Here is a 21,092-nt window from a genome sequence, read left to right as displayed (position 1 = left end):
ATTAGATGTGGGCAGAACAGCAGTTTCCATCATTATTATGTGGCCTGCCTACAAACAGATTTTTGCATAACAAAAAAAAAGACCACTCTACAGCCTAATGAATGTTACATTTACTGCAATAATGTTAGCTATAGCTTGAAAGGGACTTCAGAGCAAAAGAAACCAGCTCAACAGATTCCAAGACCCTGCTGCATTTTCACAGTAGAAAATAAGTGGAACAGTTTGCAAAAGAGAGTCTATTTTTGTCTTACACATGTGTCTCTTAGTATTTTGTCTAATCTTAGAAACAGAGTTTTGGAATATGTGCTGAATTTTCCAGGTGGTTTTCACAGGAATCCTAAAGCTATGTTTGCCAGCTCACTGGCACTAATTCACAACTTTTTACTCATCATAATTTGTCCAAAGCCAAGAGCTGAAAACTCTCATTCAGTGTAGTGAATCATCCAATGGACCAAGCCAGTAGACATCTCTGCAGCTTTTTATGCTCTAAAGAACTGGTGTAAAAAACCAGGGCATTAGGCAACATGAGGAGGACCTTCCACAGGAACATCACCTCCAGCTGGAATTCTGGATGTCCACCAGACTGCAGTTGTATTTGGTATAGCATTGACCTCTCCCTGCTACCTTCTCCCACACAGGACTGGCAGCAGCCTAGAGCAGACAATTCTACCATCCTAGTTAATTAGTTCCCAAAAAATCTTTATATCTTGACAGCATATTCTTAATAATACCAGATAGCTCTTGACAGTATATACCTGATACTTTGATAAGCTTATCAGTGATAAACTTTTTTTTGGAGTGAACAGCTAACAAAAATATCTCCAGTAGTCAAAAAAATCATATTTACAATTCACAGTTGTTTAATTTATTAGTACAATAAAGTTAAAATTAGTTGATTGTCAAATATTCACAAAATAGTGACTGTAAAGGGTTGCAGTAGTTTCAGGACTGACAATTTGCACAGTGTACCTGTTTGTTCTGCCCCTCTTGTGTTATCCAACATATGCTCTTGCTAAATTTTGAAGCAGACTATAGTTAAACTATAGTTATAACTATATAGTTATAAACTAGTTGTAACTATATAATTAGTTATAGTGGTCTTCAAATCACAAGTTATGTATAGTTTTCTTTAATTCAATTGTCAGAACAGCCAACTCTTTCAGGATACTGTATGGAATGAAACAAATCCATAACAGGCAATGACATTGTTCAGGAGTACTTAAATCTGAAGTTCTCCTTGAAGGATATTGTGGTACTGAATGGAAAAATAGTCAATTATAGTATTTATTTAGTCTCTTTATCAACATAGGATTTTCCACTTTGAAACTTTTTTAGTCCAGCTGTCCCTAAAAAGTGGCAGAATTTCCCTACCTCCTCGAAAGGTTTCTCAAGAATGTGAAAATATTCATTGAAATCAATAAGCCCTAAAGCTGAGATTTAAGAAATGCCTTAAACAGTATAAAAGACTTGTAATATTTAAAAATTAAATATATATCTATATAGTGTGTAGGCATGTCAGTGTAAATAATTTTGTAATTGATTAAATATGGTATCTTATCATTGACTCATTGGTTTTGGAGTTTAACTTCCCATGAAAAAAGTCATTTGGACTATGGGAGTGACAAGTCTTACATACAGGGCCAATATTACAGAACTGATTCTATGGATATTCGAAACTGAGCAAGTGGCCTTAAACTGCCAGACCTGCCAAACAAAATGTCTAAATTAGGGAATTTCTTTTCTGTTTTAAAACCTCAAAGGATTATCTTAATTATACTGAGATAGTGTTATTTGGGGATTAAATGTTAAAACCTTCCTCTCGTCCAACAAAAGAGAGATAAAACAGTTTCACTTTCATTTAGAATAATTTTGACCCAGTGCACACTCCTGCCTACCCTGACTGCATTATTGGAATTAGCTGTGTGTATAGCCTAAAACATCATTTAGCCTAAATAAATGTCTCTTCTTGTTGCTTCCCATAGCAACTATAGGGAGAGAAAAAAATACAATAATGAAAAAGTAACCAGGGTAAAACATTACGAGACGCTGGGGAAGCTGTGAAGGAGAGTTATTGTTTTAACTTTCTTTGAATTTTTTGTCTAACCTCCTGGGTTTTACAGAATCATCATTCCCAGACATATGTCAAATTTCAACAACTCCTAATGCATAGTGGATGTCAAGAAGTCATTTTGCTTGCTGCCATCCCTTCAGCAAGGCAGGGATATTTATACCAGATGGGTGCTTGTCTGTCTTGCTCTCTGACACCCCTAAGAGTCTTCAAGTTGTTCTAGTTCCTCATTCTATTTACTGTGGGAAAACTTTCCTGGTGTTTAAGATGAGTCACTCCCTTTTCAGGTTAAGTTCTGAATGCTTATCTCAATATGATAAACATATGATCAGGTACTTTTGATGTACCTGAAGACAAATAGCACATCTCCCCTAGTGTTGTGTTTGGTTCTTTAGGCTATAAATCTTCAGCTAATTCAACCCAGCCTGTTTTCTAGATCATCTCACTTTTTGGTTCATCCTTCTTCTCTGAAATTAATAACTAGATTTTTTTAATATTTATTTTATCCTGTGTACCTACTCCAACTTTGGGATTATAGTTTAGCCTTTGTTTTACCATGTTGTCCATCTGAGGTTTTGTTATATCTACATCATTGTCTGTACAATACACACTTTGAGTAGGCTGTATATGATATTTCTAAATACCTTTTGCTCAAGAAGGTAAGCTGAAATACTTTGAATGAGAAGCACCTCTGTTGAATTAAGAAGTTCTCCTGCAGAAAAGTTGAGAAGGAGGGTTATGCAATACAAAGTCATCATTTCTGTTTTTTTAATAATTTAAACATATAAAATGGTATCTCTGTTGCAAATTTTCTTAAAGAGGATAGAGAATCATGAAGTACTGCTGTCTATTTTATAGCACCCTGGTGGATTAGACCTACAAAACTGCTCCTTTGAAAATGATAAAGACATTAATTACAAAAAAACAGGCTTTTTTCTAGGTTTTCTATGAGACAACTCATAAAGCTGGGATACTGACAGCATGGCTTTAATTCTTTTAAATTCTACCCAGTTTAAAAAAAAATAAAAAAATCCCACATGACAAAACCTATCACTTCCTGCATTCAAAAGCTTGTCAGGTTTCATGAGGGTGGATAAAACTGCTTAAAAACTTGCCAAAGAATAAGACAAATATTTTAAAGGAAAGGCTAAATCAGTCATAAATTTAAAACACCTTCTGTGGCTATCACAAAACAACACAAAACAGGTTTTAACTCTGTCCAGTAAACATTCCTGGTGGAAGTGGGGGGTGTTTGTCCTACTGAGCCTCTTGAGTACTTTTGGAACCTTAACCTGTGTTAATCCCTAAAATAGAAGGCAAATTTTCCAAGTGTTATCTTCAGGTTGAACAGCAATGCTCATCTTTTTCCTTGCAATATGAATGCATATTTTACTCTTCTGTGCAGAGTAAATCAGTGCATTTGAAATCTGAAGCATGTTGAATGGTTCCTTCATTTTGATTCCAGACATTGGATATTTTTTCCCCCTGGTGAAGCTGCTATTTACTGACATTGCAGCTGTGCTAAGAAGACACAGTCAAGAGTCCAGACTGCTGAAATAAACTTGTGAGGAGTCACTCTCTGAGGGATTTTGCTCTGTGTGGGGACAGCTGAGAGCACAGCATAAGGAATGTTCTGGGGACCAGGTGTCTGCAGCAGGATTCCTGCCTGCTCTGCAGTGCAGAAGAAAAGTTTAAGACATGAATGATCAAAATAGAACAACAGATCCACATACATAAAGGTACCTACATCACTTACAGCATGACTAACTTACAGGAGCGCTAGCTTTAAACAAATCATGAAGTTTTAAAATAGGACAAGTTGAGCTTATTTTTGATCCTTCAATTATTCAACTTCTAGGATTTAAAGGTACTCTCTATAGTCAACATCAGTGACTTTTTAGAGGGGGAAAAATGCTAATCTGAGATTCTTCTCCAAGTGTCTGACTGTAAGACCTGAGGCTTTTGAAAAACTGAAATATCATGTTCATGATAAAACAAAAGAAATCTTATGAGATGTGTGCATTTTTAGGGTTGAGTGAAACTTCATAAATTCTTCAGTACTACTGAGAACATCCATTGGGAATATGGGAAGACAGAAATTATCCTGAGAACTTTGTGACACTTTATATGAATGGGGTCTCCAGTGTCTTCTGTCTCCATGTGATTAGAGTGTTGAAAGCTGAAAGGTTAACAGAAGGGGATTAAAATTCTGTGTGCAGTACAGTACCACACAACACTGTAAAGCTGCAGCCACAAGTAGCAAAGAAATAGGAGCAACACCTGGATCTGCATAATGCTCTGCCCAGCTTCATTAGCCATGTCTGCAGAGAGGATTAATTGCTTCAGGTGCAATGCCATGCTGTCTGTGCTGGTGTTCCTGCTTGAGCAGTGCCAGCCCATTCAAGACTTGCTTCTGGCTCTTTGGGCCATGTTCTATCAAGAAGTATGGACATGGTCTGCAGCACAGGGAGGGGTCCTGTCCTCAGAGTCACAGCCTCTCAGGTAAGAGTAGCATCAACCCAGTGCCAGGGAAATGCTGAATCCAAGGTTTTCTCCCCTGCAGCTCAATGAGGTTAATTGATGCAGAAATATACTTACATACAGCAGATTTCAGGGTCTGTGATTTTTGACGTTGTTTCAACTACCTGATGCAGAGGGTGTGGAATTGATAATTTAAGTAGAAGGTGTCCATGTCAAATGTAAGTAAAACACTGAAATCTTCCTCTAGAAGAATTATGAGACCCCGCTCAGAACCACAACTGCTAGCTCTGATTTCCAGTTAGGGAAGCTCTTTCCTTGTTCCCTCGGATGGTCAGTGTCGTGTCCCTCTCCTCCCCCCCTGCAGTGACGGCTGGGCAGACAGGTATGACGTGACAGAAGGCTACCAGAACGAAGCTGTGGGCGGCATAACCATCAAGCTGCAGTCTCCAGACGTCAAGTGGTTTGACGATTACTACCTGCAGCTCCGGCCAGAAACCAACCACCGCAACCCATGGTTCCAGGAGTTCTGGCAGCACAGGTTCCAGTGCAGGCTGGAAGGGTTTCCTCAAGAGAACCCTAAATACAACAAGACTTGCACAAGTAAGTGGATTCATTACTTCTGCAGGGTGAAAAAACCTGAATGAAGGTCTGGTCTGATGCAGCATGGTCTGGTGAAATAGTGGATTGTATTGAAAGGAAAAGAAGGTGTAATTGCAGTGCTTGCTGTTTTCAAAATGATAAAAAGTACAATTTTTAGTGTTCAGATTTCTAAAGAAATATAGAGCTTCAGTACCTAACTGCTCTCTGTATTTGAAAAACTTGATGCTAATCCAGCTCCATAGGTATGTAAACACTTTCAAAAATGCTGCAACACAAAGTTAAATGTGCTTTTTCAGAAAAAAAGAGCTAATCATATTGCTTTGCCTCACAAAAGCAATGAGAGAGCTAATATAATCAAAGTTATCTGAAGCCCTCATGGTGGTGATGATTATTTATGAACTTCATATGAAACAATTGGTGTTTTGCAAAATGTCATCAGGTTTTCTTTCAGCCATGGGTCATTTCAGGATACACCACTTTGAGCTGATTATTTTCATTCAATTGTACTAATTTTAGCAAAAACTCCCATAACATTTTGTCATTTCTGAACTGCAGATAGATAGATGTGGTACATTTTTCTGGAGTTTTGTTGGGGTTTTTTTTTAATTATTTATTACTTCTATTAATTGCTCTTTATTTCATGAGATGCCAAGCAGTACTAATGTTGTCTAGTCTGTGGACTGGCACCCATGTCTTGCATTCCAAAGGGCATTGGGACCTGTGACACCAGTTAAATGACAAGAGACACAGTGGGAACCCAAGACAAGACCCCAGACTCCCTGGAAAGGGTCCTTTGTTCAGGGTCCTTTGTTCAGGGTCCTTCCTCTGAGGCTAGGAGGACTGTTTCACAAGCCCCTTCTCATTCTCTCTAACTCTCTGGGCAGAGTTTTAGCCATTTCTAACCCTTGAGATATCACTAATACAGTGGGTATTCTGGCAATGTTGGGGATAAGGTGGTGCTGTGCTGGGCATTAGTACAACCACAGCTCTAAACCCCAAGGGTTCTTCCCTCCTAAAAATGTCAATATATTCCACACACCCATGAGCCCAAGAAATGTCTTAAAAGATCAGAGTCTTGGATTCACACAACACAAACCCTTACCTAAATCCCACTTAATGATCTTAAAGTCTTTCCTTTGATTTGGACAAGGTCACAGAGGAAGTTTGTGAGTGAGATGTAAATTGAATCCAGGAATCCCAAAATCTCAGTGTACACCTTCCACATTCAACTGACTTTTTCCCATTAGTTTTGTTCTGTTACCCTTCTAACACAGTCTGAGACAGGTTTTATTTGCACTATTGACAGGTACTGCATATTGAGCAGCAAACTTCATTGATTTCCCCATGATAATGTAGACCTGTTTCCTGAGATGTCAATGCCGTGGGCATAGCTGGATGCAGGCTAATAAAGACCTGGTTTCCATCAGTGTGCCATGTAAAAAACATTTCAATTTGATTTTGTTGATTTTTTTTCTACCTTACCTCTTACCAGACATGTGAGAATCTAATTTCTGTTTTATGTGGAAGATTGGGAACTATGAAATGTAAGTGCCTAGAGAGTGTTTTACAGCATCTAAAGTAAAATTCACCACCTCAGAAAAATTATCATGAGGGTGCAGGGAGATGTTATTTTATACATAAAATCACCCAGTCATGGATATAAGACAAATTAATCATAAAGCTTGAATAGTTTGGTATGAACTTATGGCTGGAAACTTTCTCACAAAGAGCCACAGGTCAAATAGGTTCCTAAAACCTGGGAATGTGAAAGACACAAAAAAAAAAGTGCAAAAATAAAAATCTTCTGATTTGCAAAACATGAATAGAGAAAAAGGCTTTTTTTTAAAATAGATTGCTCTAATTTCCTTTTCTTCAGTTTTCGTGTAATATTAATTGCTGGATCATGATGTGTACAGTAAAAGAATGAAAACCAGATTATAATAGCTTTAATTCTCTCATGTTGCTGTAGGGCAAAAGATGTTAATTCAGTTGTGGAATTTCCCAGGTTAACAACATTATGCTCAGCAGTCAGTTAAAACTGTCCGTTTAGTTAGATTTCCACACAGGAAGTTGTTAATCATCATATTACTTGGCTTTCTAGTTCTGATTTTTATCTAAACCATCTTTCAAAATTCATGTAAAGGAAATTCAAAGTTTGGCCTGAAAGATGACATGCAGAGTTACTTAATGACATTTTTTGTGCCAAAAGTGCTAAGGCACCTATGCTTCTTTTCTCATAATAGCTCCAAAAGTAGGCAAGGGTATATGATAAAGTGAAGAAACTTGAAGTTACTCAACTCTGTGGATTAACCAGCAAGAAAGACATAAATATATTCACTGAGAATTGCAAGAGTGAGAGATTTTGATGCTGTGACAGTAAGATGAAAATTACCATGAATGTTTGAAATTGGCATGGTAGTTGCTGTTTTTGCCTCATTTCCTATCACCCATACGAATTTGAAAACTATGTCTTTTCAATTCGTATATTAATATTTGTTTATTTTGAACACTTAAAGTTGTGAGTCCTAAATTCCCTCAGTTCAGACTTCACAATTGTAAAGGTGATACTTGCCTTCAGTGGTCACAAACATTTCACAGACTGTCCTAAGAGTTTCTGCATGATGAGGAATTAGTTTTGGTTCTCATTTCACCTGGTAGGAAAGCAGGACTATGTTCTTTTGTTTGTCTAACTAAATAAATGCATGTATATATATATATATATATATATATATATATATATATATATATGTATATATGTATGTATATAAATATTAAAAAACTCAAACACACAAAAAAAATCAAGCTACAGGTGTTTCTTAGGACTAGAATTCAGGAGTTTAAGTTTACTGAGAAATGCTGGAAAGAAATCAAAACCTATTTTTTACATCAAAAGTCAAGCAATTCTTCCCTTCTTGGGATAATGATGAAAAGATAAACATAGAGCTGATGTTAATAGACAAGATCATTATTGAATCAATGTGTCTATATAAAAGGCAATAACTATTATATTAGTGGGAAACAAAATTAATTAATTGTTCTCTGTAATCCAATTGTGTTGTCATAAAAACATAAAGAATGTTTAACAGTATTTTATTCACAGTTTATTCAATAAGAAAATAAACACAGGAAGATATGGCTGAAATCTAAGTAATTATTGACTTCACCTACGCTCCAGCTACAAATTTAGCTGTTAAAATCTCTACATTTGCTTTGATGAATACTGCCTAGTAGACTATTAGGCTAAGTTTATCTCTGTGACAGAAAGTACATAGCCATAAATCATTGTGACCAGTGACTTGTGAGTATTTGTCTCACTTTTTAACATAAGCCATTCATAGACAATTTCAGGGCAGACATTATTATTAAAGAATACGTGATTCAGTAAGATATGTATAATAAAATTATTAAATCAGCCAAAGAGAATCCAAAAAACAGTAAAGATTTTTTCCTCTATTAATTTCTATTAAGCACTAAAACATTTCCATCACTTCACATACACTTAGTTCACACTGAGATGAAAATTTCACCATCCAGCTCATTTTTCATTTGCAGATTAGAACATACTTGCTTAATCCAAATGGATGTCACTGCTGTCATTGCTAAGAACATTGATTTTCTGCCCAGCTGGAGCACTACAGAAAGTGAGAAGTTCTCAGACTTATCTGACTTGATTTTCAGTGTAATCAGTCCCATGCCACAGGAGAACTGCTACAAGCTAACTCTAAACAAGAGTCAGAACAAAAAATTTAAAATGCATGTGCAAAAGGAGACATTTAATGGCATCCAAACACTCGAGATTTTAGAAGATTTGGTGTTGGTTTCACCTCTAGCACCAGTCAGAGATTGTTTTAATATCCAAGACCATAATTCAAAGCAGTTCATGACTAGGTGTGCAAGCTTATCCAGATGAGTAACTCCACTCAATGACCAGCTTCAGGTCTCCAAAGGCTAATCTAATCCTTTGGTATTGATTGCCTTTAGACCTTTGAAGACTAGATTGCTTTCTTTCAGACAGAGTTCCCACCAGACCTCTAATTCCTTGTGCCTTTTCATCCTGGTAAGGGTGTTTTAAAATATGCATCTTAACACCAAGCAGGAACAAAACCCAACATAAGTTAATTATGTGGGGAAGCTCTGGACCAATGGACAGTACTGCTGGAAAACAAGTCCTCAAAGTCACCAGGAGCAGAAGCATATTTATTCCACTTACCAGTCTCTTAAATTATTTATTTTGCCAGCATTGTTAAGTGATATTATTTTTCCCATGCTGTGCAAAAGCTGGAGGCATGGATGGAACAGCATTATTTATGGTGATACTCAAACACAGAGCAATATGAGAACATGCATCCCAAGTATCTATGATCTAAGTCATAGACAATAAAGAGTAAATAAATAGAGGCTGATGCTGCTGAACAGTGCAGTATCTTACTTTGATTGGCAGAGGTTACAGACTTAAGAAAAAAATAGCAGTTGCATGTAAAGGAGCAGTGGGAGCAAGAATCTGGAGGGAGGTGAGAGGTCACTTGTGCAGGTACTTACAGCAGGGTCCTGACATTAAATACTGTGGTTCAAAGCAGTGAAGTAGAAAACAAAGGGAAATTATGGGGGCTGGGTCATCACAGACAAAGGTCAGCCACAAACAAGGCATAGAGGGCACTGAAAGTGAGGAAAGCAGCTTATATCTGACATGGCTGGGAGCAAGGACCAGTGACAGGGCTTAAAGAGAAGAGCACACAGTGATGTACAGGTGTCCTGGTTACAGCTCCCAGGAAAAGGAAATTTGCAGCAGCATTCTGAATGCATCTTAGAAGAATGCAAAAATCCCAAATTCCATTCATGATTTAGCCATGCAGCTTCTCTGAGATAAAAATGCTTTTTCCAAGGGTGTAAAAACCCTCATAAAAGAAGGATGACCGATTTATTTCCAAGTAATTTAGAAGAGGATTAAGAATGAATGAGTTTATTAGCAGAAAGGGAGATTAGGGAAATTTGGGATAAGTACAAGAAAAGTTTTGCTTCTTAAGGTACAAATGTACACTTAAAATGAAAGTACAAAAAAAATACCTACCTGTTTGCTGAACCTCATCCAGTTCCATCTATTTTTAATGAGTATCAAAGGACACACAGAAGGTCCATGGTTTCAGATGAACAGGAGTTTTGTTTAACAAATGACCCTTTTGGGTTTCCAGATAGAATGAAGGAATTAAACATGACTGACTGTCTAGTCTTTTGCACTGCAACATGCAAATCTGTTGATTAAATGTAAAGTCTAATGCCAAAATTGGTTTAATCAGAACTCAGCCAACAAAACATAAGTGCTGCCAGAATAGAAAAGTGTTTTCCATATTTCAAGGAATGTGTCACATTTAAACATCATATTCCTCAGACTTAGCATTAGTTTTTAGATTGAAAATAAAAGCAGAACAAATTTAGTGAAAATTAATTTCTGTTTTTTAAACAGTGAATTGGAAAACATTTTAATTCTCCTGAATAAATCCTGTGTGTCTTTCAGTTTGATACTCATGCTTGTGCTGGCAAGCTGAGCTATGGTCCAGCCCTCATTTTTATGCCCCACATTTCAAACCTGGAACTCAAACACTGTTATTACTACTTTTACAGTGTTGCTGGGTCAGATCCAGAAATTTCCAAAGGCAAATCAGCTGTAAGGCATAAATCCAGACCTGAATTTTTTAGCAGCCTGATGTAATCTAAGCCAGGATCCCACACAGATATGTCACTACTTTTTTTATTCAGAGAATTTTTTTTATTCAGAGAAAAAAGCAGTGTGATGCTAAAAATTGCTATGTGTTCTGGTTTATATTTTTGAAAGCCTTATTCATAAAAATTGATTCTGAACTTAACACATCTGTAACTCAAACACTTTAATAGCTTGAATGCTCTCATTGTTGTTACAGAATTCATCAAACTCCTCTAAAATCTGACTAAAAACCTACATTTGATTTTCCTTCTCTTTATGTTCCTTCTTCCTTCAATATATTAGATGTATGTGATGATACACTTAATGTGACTTTCTTCTTTATATTACAATTCCTTTTCAAAATGCCTTTCTGAGCCTTGGAAACTATCTGGACCATGTCTCTCTACCCTTAAAAATTAAATTATAATTAAGTTTATTCAGATTATATGCATTTCATATTGGATGTTTCAATTGGAGTAGCTCCTGGCATTCTTTTCTCTCAGCAGTTGAACTCCCTTTATAGATTAAAATACTTCATATAAGCATATTTGCAAGGACAGAGTTTTATGCCACCATTTCATGTGCTTTTGCACCTATAGCAGTTGAGCTTTGTTGCAATTTGTGACCAAAGAAACTGAATTCTGTAGAAAAAGAATAGTATTGTTATGAAAATTATATGGAGAAACAGGTATCTATTTTCTTACCTTCTAGGACTACCTATTCTGTTATTTTTGCTGATTAGACTGAACTTGGCAAGAGAAGTCAGACTGCCACTGCTTTGTGGGCACCCAGGGATGAAGATCCAGCTCTTGTCAGATTTGTGAGCACTCTGAGAATGCCATGGCCATGAAGGATTAAATAGATGTGAAACACCAAAGTCAACTAAATACTCTGAAAAAAACTTTTTAAAAGTCATCTCTGGATTTCAATGCATTGAATTTGGTCTTTTGGTCATTCTCAACATTTTGGTGCCCCTCAATACCTAAAATGTAACTGTGCTGATTCTGGCTTTCAGTTAATAAAGGGAGCTTGGGTGAGGGAATTGCACTGGAAGCTACTCCCTTGTCAAATTTCAAAAATGTTCCATAGCTGCATTGATTGGGCCACTTTTGTTTCTTATCTCAGTAACACTGAAAAGCTTTGTTTCAAGCTTTTAATTTATCTTCACATTGTTTCAGTTTTATGCTATGTGTTTTGCCTCAGTATCAAAATGACATTTCCCAAAGAAAAAAGATATTTCCCATAGAGCAAAAAATACCTCTTTTCATCAGTCCAACAGCTTGCAATAAATTAAAATAGGGGAAATAAATAAATAAATAAACTACTGGAATTGATTTTTTTTTAGCAGAAAAATACACCCAGAACCTTACAAACAGCACAGAACTGAAAGTTACTTTATCATTTCACACTGATAGAAAGCTCTGATAACAGGCTTTGGGAAAGGTTCCAAAATCAGTATTTTTCTATATTTTTAAACAATGACAGTTTAATAAGATATGAACAATATGGTTCTTACTTACAACCTTTCCTCTGTTTTATAAAATACCACACATTTCTTCAGTGCAGAGGCATGCAGGTTTCTGGGATGACTGACTTGGTGGCATGTCATCTAGAGCACATAGATCCAGGGAAAGTAACACGTGTTCCCAAGGAGCACAGCAGGGACAACATGGACCTGCTGACAGAGTTGAGAAGCCACACATTATATCCTGCAGAAGACAGACACTTACCATGGTTTTGTTGGAAAGATTACCCTGATTTTTTCAAGGAAATTCACTAAGGAAAAGAAAAGAAAATATTGGAAAACACATTTGTTGATGGACTTCAAGTACAGTGAGCAGAATGTGAATGTGGGACATATTTGCCAGTAAAACTAGACCTCATTTCTCTTGTCCATCAAAACAAAACTTAGCACAAATAATCCCTGAAGTTTTTAATGGTATATTTGTGGAAATTGTATAGAAACTAAATTGTGATATAATCACAGGGAAACATTATGAAATAGTTGCAGGCTATAGGATGTGCCTGTGGTTTCCATTGTAATGTCTCTTATGACTTCATCATGAACAACCTTTCATCACTGAGAATTAAAAAAAAATACTAAATAAACACTAACGATTTCCCTTCATTTCAGTGTTCAGCAGACAAACTGCTTTTTACTTTGAAAGAAAAATATTCTCCCATTTTATGTCTCATATTTTGTTTCTCCTATTTCTCCTCAGAGAATGAAATAAGGGGGTTGAGGACTGCCAGTAATGTAAAGTATTTTCACTATTTCTTTTATCCTTTATTCGTTATTTAAAATGTAAAATATTGTGATCTTTGGAAAAGTTAAAAAACAGAAAAAATATATTGAACCATGGTAATTTTACACTATTTAACATTCTTGCTTGATGAGGCTTTGTAATATCACAAGCTGACAAGCAGAAAAAAATGTATTTCATCTTCCTTGGGAATAAAAACAGGGAAAAAAACATGAGTGACAAGTTTTATATAAAAAAAATCTGTAAAGTAATGAAATCCATTGAAGAATACTTGTTTTCATTCTCAGTACTAAAAACAATAGACAAATTTCAGAATTTGCTGCAAAGGTGTGGGTTTTGTTTGGTTTGTTTTTTCCATATTTGTAAGGAGGTGTTCAGTCTTGGAAGAACTATTTTATTAGTCTCACTGGTAGCCACCACCAGTTCTGGGAGCTCCTGGAGTAGCTCTGGAGCATGGGAAGCAGTCCAGAGCTGGCTCACCAGGGAGTAACAGCATCCATAAGTGCTTTCTTGGATCACTGCCCATAAGTGCACTAATTGTTTCTAAATAGATCCAAGAAATGACCCGTGGCTAGCTGGAATCACTTTCCTGGTGAAAGAACTGGTTTCTTTTTCATCATCTACATATTTGTGTGCTTTGGAGACTTGACAACAGCAAAGAACAGACTTGGATGAGGAGTTTAGTGCTGAGCCATCTCCATGCAGTTAGTTGTACAATAGAGTCGTTGAATAGAATGGTTTGGATTGGAAAGGAAAGGACCATAAACATCAAGTAGTTTTAGTCCCCCTGCCATGGGCAGGGATATTTTCCACCAGACCAAAGCCCCAGCCAACCTGGCTTGAATACTTCCAGGGATGGAGCATTCACAGCTTTTCTGGGCAGCTTGTTCCAGTGACTTACCACCTTCAATTTCTTCCTCTAAACTTGACCCCTTTCCATTTAAAGCCATTCCCCTTTGTCCTATCACTGCCTTCTGTTTTGAAACTTCCACTTAGGTTCATAAATAGGCTGGTATATTCCAGACACTGCCATCCCCATTAAACTCATCCATGCCACCTTTCCACCTCGTATCAGGAAAGGTTCTTGACTGAAGACACCACTCATGGATAAGTAATAAGGGTAAGAATATAAGAATATGTGCTAGAGTTCCAGCAAGAACAATATGCAAGAACTCTTAAGTGATCAATGTGTTTAAGGCTACCTAAATCACAATTGTTGCAGAGAAAGATTTAAAATATTTTTACTTTTTTGTCATTGTTGTTAAGTGAGAGACTACCTTTTAGTTTGTGCATTCAGCCTTCCCTGGAAACCACTTCTAGGGTCACTGAGCAAAGTAAGGGTTACTTATATTCTTCAAGTCTGACATGCCACAATACTTTGTGAAGAGGGTTGAAAGTAACTTTTATAAAATAGCTTTTATTTTGATTGTTTTTTTTTTAATGCTGATATTTTGTAAGGTTTATTACAATACACTAAAAAGAAAAAAAAATTATTTTGTCTCAGTTTTTGTGATTACCTCTTAAATACAGAATCTTGTGGTACTATAAACTGACCTTGGCAGGTTGAATTTGCCTCAATATAGCAAAGTGAGGCAATTAATATCTCAGGTGAATGTGTTCTCCAGCAGCAGGAAGTATATTAAAATTCTCACAACAGCTAAATCCCTCACAACTCCATTGACAATTGCCAGCAGCTTCTAGGAAGAGCTAAGCAGCCTCATTATAAATCATCAGGTGAACAGGATGAGGTTCAGTGTTTAAAGAAAATCAGAATAATAATTTCATAAAATTGAAGCACAAAGCCCAGTGGAGAGCAAGAATTAAGAAGTAAGTTATTAGATTTTTAAGCAATCATATTCAATAAAGCAGCTGAAATATTGCTTTATGATAAATACTACTGCCAATGCAAATCTGATTCTTTCTAATGGCTAATATAATTAACTGCACCATGTGTGAGCTGCTAATTTTGTGGGTGAATAATTGGTTAAAACAAGTTTTATGTATTGCAGTGTAATATGCTTGTTCAATTTTCCACTTAATATCAATTAATATGGGTTTTACACATACCCCACTGTTGCAGGTTTAATGCCTATTATTTGTAATTAGGAAAAAAGCAATACCTTGGTAAAACAGAGCAAATGAGCAGCACTGTGTTTTTTTCCAAACTTTTTTTTTCCATTAAGATACTTCACAATCATATTGTTTAGCCTTCCAAGATGTTAATAATCATGTTCCTGAGGTTGACTGGAAATAGTGGTGCCAGTTTCCACGTAAAAATAGAGGGGAAAAAGGAATCTCTCAGTTCTCTCATTCACTTTCTGACCATTACACAGTGTTTTCATTTCAAACTATGTATTTTACTACCTTTCCTGATGTTTCCAGTGCTGCAATAGATTTTAGTGATTAGAACTGTGAAAATACCACTGAAAAGGTATGCTTGTATCTAGTCATACCTGCTTTATGATAGAATTGATCACCAGCTGGAGATTCTTACCCTTTTCCACTAAAGGTGCCTACACAACAGAATGAGTTCTTGTCTTCTGGATGGGTACTGTTAAACTAGATGAGTGCCACCCTGAGAGTCATATATTAGTCTTAATTTCTTAAGAAAAAAAAAGGTGTCTGTGCCTCAGTGTTCTCATGGCACAAAGCACTGCTCAGATTGTGCTGCCTCTGCACAGCTGAGATGGGCAGGTGTGAGCACCACCCCTGCCCCTCACCAATGCCCTGAGAGTGGCAGGCAGACTCTCATGGAGTGGGCAGGCTATTGGCACTCCCTTTCCTCTGGGCTGCCCACACAAGGCACTCCCTGGCTCAGTTAATAAAAGGAGAGCAAATGTTCCAATAGAGCTCTTTGTTTGTCCTGCCTCCAGAGGCAAATCTTTCCAGGTGTTGGATAAATATCCAGCACCACTGATACAGTTGTTTTATCTCTGACTCTTCTCACTTCCACAGTATTAAAGATCTTGTGACCAGAGTGCAGCTGGGAAGAAAAACTACAACCTATCCTTTCTTATTTTGCCTGATGCTGTCAACAGAGGAAATCTGTGCTAGTAATAACAATGTTTTACAAAAAAAAAAAAAAAAAAGGTCTTCAAGTTGCTGCCAAATGAATTGCTTCCCTGCATTTCACAAAAGCATAAATAGAAGCGTAGAAATACAAGCCAAAAAATTTAAGATTCACCAATTCTAGCTAAACAGTCATTGCCTAACCCACACTGTCAAACCTTTCACAGCTATTTTAATGTATTTGTCTGTATTGTATTGTTATCCTCACTTCATAAAGAGAGAGGAGCAAGAGATGATGAAGTAGGAGAGTTATTGGGGGAAACTTTTGGTACAGTGAAGGCGTGGTGCCTAGGTCAGTCTGTTTTCATAGGATTAGTTCCATGTCTCTGAAACAAAAGTGTAATTCATAAAATTATAGAATGGCTTGGATTGGAAGACACCTTAAAAATAATGTAGTTCCAATTCTCCTGCCATGATTAGGGACAGCTTCTACTACACCAGGTTTCTCAGAGCCCCCACCCAACCTGGCCTTGAACACTGCCACAGATGGGGCATCCACAGCTTCTCTGGGCAACAGAGTTCACTGATTTTCCAGAAACAGAACTTTTTTATAAGGTTTCTAGAGAAAAAACCTCCTTTTTACACTTCAACTAATATTTCCAAAGGTATGAAGAGATTTCTGCAGATGGAGAGAAGTTTCTGGGTTACCTAAAATATTATGTTATCACATCCAGGGTGCACGCTTTAAAAATGCACGTGAAAGCCCAACACTCTAAAGCCAACATATGTGAGGTGAGCTGATGAATTGCAGAGAGAAATGTATCATCTGGGTAATACAATATTTAAAGAGAACCTCTACTTTAATTTCTTTGTTTTTATTCCAATATGGTCAGTATGTGTACCAATAAAAACTTCTGTTATGAGCTGTTTAAGACACTTAAAATACTTTTAATGATAATTAATAATTAAGTGTTAATAAATGTCCTGGTTTGGAGGACAGGTATCTGCCAATAAAGGCAGGAGCTTCTCTTTGAAATGGAGAATGTAAACCCCCTCCCTCCAAATTATTATAATTTTGAAATTAAGGGGCTCTCAGGAAAAGATATGGGACTTAGGAATATCAGTTCTTTACTAGGAAAATTAAAATAGAAATAAAGTATTACAAAGAACAATCCCAAAAACACTGACAGAGTCAGAATACAACCTGACACCCTGTCAGTCAGGGTGTTGGCAGCAGTCCCATTAAATGGTGGCTACAGTCCCCCTGCAGTGGCAGATGTGGTTCAGCTGAAGCAGTTCTCCTGTAGAAGGTGCAGTTTTCTTCTGAAGGTCCAGAGATAATGTGGAAAGGTCTGGTTTTAATCTGGAATCCAGTGGGAAAATGGATAACTTTCTGTCCAAAATGTCAGTTTTATCTAGGTAGGAAAGGCTTGGCTCCTCCCCCTGGCTGGAGCATCTCCCAGTGGGATGATGTAATTTTATCAGTCATACAGTGGGACTGAATGGCCCAGCAGCAAATGATATCTTCCTGGAGGGAGGATGGGTTGTGGAAAAGATAAAGATGATTGCCCCACCTGGTTTTAAAGATGGCCCATTAGCAGGTAATATATGCCACGAAGATAATTAATCACCTGGCTGCAACAGATGGTGATAGAATGCACATTTCTGGCCACATCCTGTATTGCAACCCAAAACAATAAATTAAAAAGTGTTAAAAAATTGTTAATAATTAACAGATGTCTAAGATCTGACTGTATCCCTGCCCTACTCACCAACCCATCTGCTTGCTCCCTGACAGGCCAGATGACTCTGAGGACGCAGCACGTTCAGGACTCCAAGATGGGCTTTGTAATCAATGCAATATACTCCATGGCCTATGGGCTCCACAACATGCAGCTGTCATTGTGCCCAGGCTACGTGGGCCTCTGTGATGCCATGAAGCCCATAGATGGTCGGAAACTCCTGGAATCCCTCATGAAGACTAACTTCACCGGGGTCTCTGGGGACATGATCTTGTTTGATGAGAATGGTGACTCACCAGGAAGGTAATGTTGATATTTGTCAAACTGTTAAATAGCAGAGGGGCTAACAGTATGTAGGAGATATGTGCAGACTGGACAACAGAGCTAAGATCTCATACTCCTAGTTTTACATTTCCTAATTCCTGTGCTTATTTTGCAAAAATTGATTTTTTTTTTTTAATGTGCAATTTTTATGGCATTTCAAGTTAAAGACGTGGATTTTCAAGTGTAAAAGCTTCCTGCATGGATTTGCATTTAATCTGTGCCATTTAAAAGTATTATTATTGAAAAGAAACTATCAGACCTTTAGACCATGCTGTCCACCACAGCCTTTTTATGTAGGTGTTTAAGTCTGTGTTGGATTAACCTATAAATAATCATTTATTCTTTCATTAAGAAAGCTAAAACAATATCAGAAATATTGTACTGATGCATCTAGGATTTTTAAAATCGGAATTAATAAAAACCTACTGACATATATTCAAAATGAAACCTTTCCACTTGCATATCACACTAAGGTATCAATCCGTACTGTGCTGCCCTAAGACAAGTTGAATTTAAACAAAGCTTATTTTGCTGGTAACATGCATAGATATGTATACATACTTCTACAAAGTATTAGACACATTTTTCTATGACACATGTATCCATAGAAATGCACATTGGAAACAGACAGGGGGTGGAGATTTTTCTGGGTTTCTGCCTACTGAATTTTCAGAGAATGAACAACAAGTATGATTGTTTTCAAAGTATATTTATACCCTATACTTTGATGTATTTCCTGTCTTGTTCACAGCTTTTGCTCCAGTATTGTTTGACATTACCCATTATGTCCACATTATTGGAAGGTTTTAAACATCTTTTTTATGGTGCCATATAAACAGATGACTAGAGGGAAAATTTTTATCCTATACACTCATTTAAATTTTGTCTTCTCCCACTAATGTGAACTGAAAAAAAAAACATTAACTTCCTAGTAGAAATGGGTTGGAAAATTTTAGCTCAATGGTCAAAATATTTTGACATTTCTGAAAATTTCTGCAATTTCAAACCTATTTTTTTTTTTTCTTCATTCTATTTGCAAACCTTTAAAGTCAGCAGTCCCTCCAAAAGCAAGCAAGCAGGACAGCCACCTACACAGCAGTCTGTGTCTGTTTCTGGAGACACAAATTTTCAAATTCTTCAGACTCAAACTCTGAGGAAGGGCACTGTGGGCTAGTAGGAGAACTCAGGCACAAATTGGCAGAAACCTATGGAAATTTCAGATGGAAACTTGTTTTCGGAGCTTTTTTAGCATGTGCAAGTCTGTCTTCTGCTAAACATTTCTATTTTCACAAATAGCTGAATTTTGAAAGAAAAGTGTTAAGACTGAACTTTTTGGAACAAATTCTAAAAGACTTATCTCAGGCTTATTTAAAGGATTTCTTTTGGGTTCTAAAGGTGCACAGATGCAAAGAAGTGCATCTGACCTTGTTCAAATCAGTTTCTTGTGTAGAAATGACTGAGATGAATGAGTGATGTGTGGCCTGCCAAAAACAAATATGTGACATTACAACATCAACAACAACATCTAAATATTGCAAAGAGATCTTTTACTTTACCTTTTCCTCCTGTTGACATTCTTAGCAAGAACAATTTAACATCATTTATTGTGAGCAATTTAATTGAATATCTTGGATAATTTTAAATTCTAAGAAAGATGATGGAGAAATTGTATCATGTGCCATCATTTTCTCAGTCACAATGGGACATAAGTATTTCCCTGAGGAGCATGGCAACACCATGTTGAATGTGTACCTCAGGATAGCCCAATTATGAAAGTCCAGCCTCCCTGGATTTTTGTGATATTTGTTTCTATCCAAACTAATGAACTGTGTGTGTTTACAAAGTTGTCCCAGATTTTGTTTTCTTTTGAATGATAATTCTTTGCTCCCTCTTGTCCAACAACAGTTTCATCATTAAATCCAGTCTATGTGCTTAAGTCAGGCAACATTGAGTCACAATGTACTCTTTCAGGATTAAGGAGATTTTATAGGAAGCTCCATTTCTAACTTCCAGGTTTTTAGTAGTGTATAGTCTTTTAAGCACTATCAAACACTATTTGCAAGAGCTTGGAGATGGTGCAGTCATACTGGAACAACTCATCTGCCCTGTTCACTTGCACTGATAACTGCATCTTCACTTTGTGAAACAGGAATTTAAATCCTCACTGCTGTACTGTGGTGGCAGTGTTAAGCAGAAAATTTGAACATAAAAACCCTTTCTGACCTAGATAGCTCAGGATTTCAATGTATAGCAAAAAGGTTTTGATATTATCCAACAGATGATTAATCCCGCAAGATGCTTTGAATCCTAGTCTTTTTCCAAAGTCCTTTATGTGTATGTTGAGTTTCAAGCAGGCAGACAGTCTAATGTAGGGCCTCTTTTATGTGAGCTGGGAGACTTGGAAAAAAAAAAAAAAAAAAAAAAAAAAAAGAGTATGGAAGCCATGATTCCTCAGGAAGATAACAATTATCTGTAAATACTATCAAAATGCTAAAGAAGAAACTGAGGAGGGAAGAGTAGGCAAGAAAAAAACAAGATGCTGATGTTTTGACTGTGCTACAAGTAGAATATGTATTCCCAGCAACTTCATGGCACTTCTGTTTTGAAACAAGTATTTTGCACAGTGATTAGAGCACTGCTGGAAATGTGCTATTGTACCATCTGGTCTCTCCTATCCTAAAGTGACAAACTGTCCCTGTATTATCTCAAGGAACCTCCAGGGAACCAGTGACTCATCAGCCTCCACTACAGCAGTGGACTAACTGAATCTGGCCATTTCTACCCATCCATCAATGCTGCTCTCCACAGGGAAGAGAGACAAGACTTATGGAGGCATTACTATATTAAATTTGTTAGGTTCCTTTCCAGTATTGCCCCTGTCATGTATGCATGGAACTGCTACTGGG

At 36.9% G+C, this 21,092-nt stretch overlaps 1 protein-coding gene across 3 annotated transcripts in view; it reads left to right on the top strand.

Moving 5' to 3' along the window:
• Nucleotides 1–21,092, top strand: part of GRM5 (glutamate metabotropic receptor 5) — a 246,626-nt gene that overhangs the window by 178,780 nt on the left and 46,754 nt on the right. For all 3 annotated transcript variants that reach the window (XM_056500724.1, XM_056500715.1, XM_056500706.1), the window contains exons 4-5: nt 4,914–5,149; nt 17,919–18,165. In XM_056500724.1, coding sequence (XP_056356699.1) covers nt 4,914–5,149; nt 17,919–18,165 — 483 coding nt within the window. The remainder of the gene's footprint in view (nt 1–4,913; nt 5,150–17,918; nt 18,166–21,092) is intronic.

This window comes from Oenanthe melanoleuca, chromosome 1, assembly GCF_029582105.1.
Source record: "Oenanthe melanoleuca isolate GR-GAL-2019-014 chromosome 1, OMel1.0, whole genome shotgun sequence".
Taxonomy (NCBI): Eukaryota; Metazoa; Chordata; class Aves; order Passeriformes; family Muscicapidae; genus Oenanthe; species Oenanthe melanoleuca.
The sequence above is the reverse complement of the archived record's forward strand: the minus strand, read 5'-3'. Positions and strand labels throughout refer to the sequence as shown.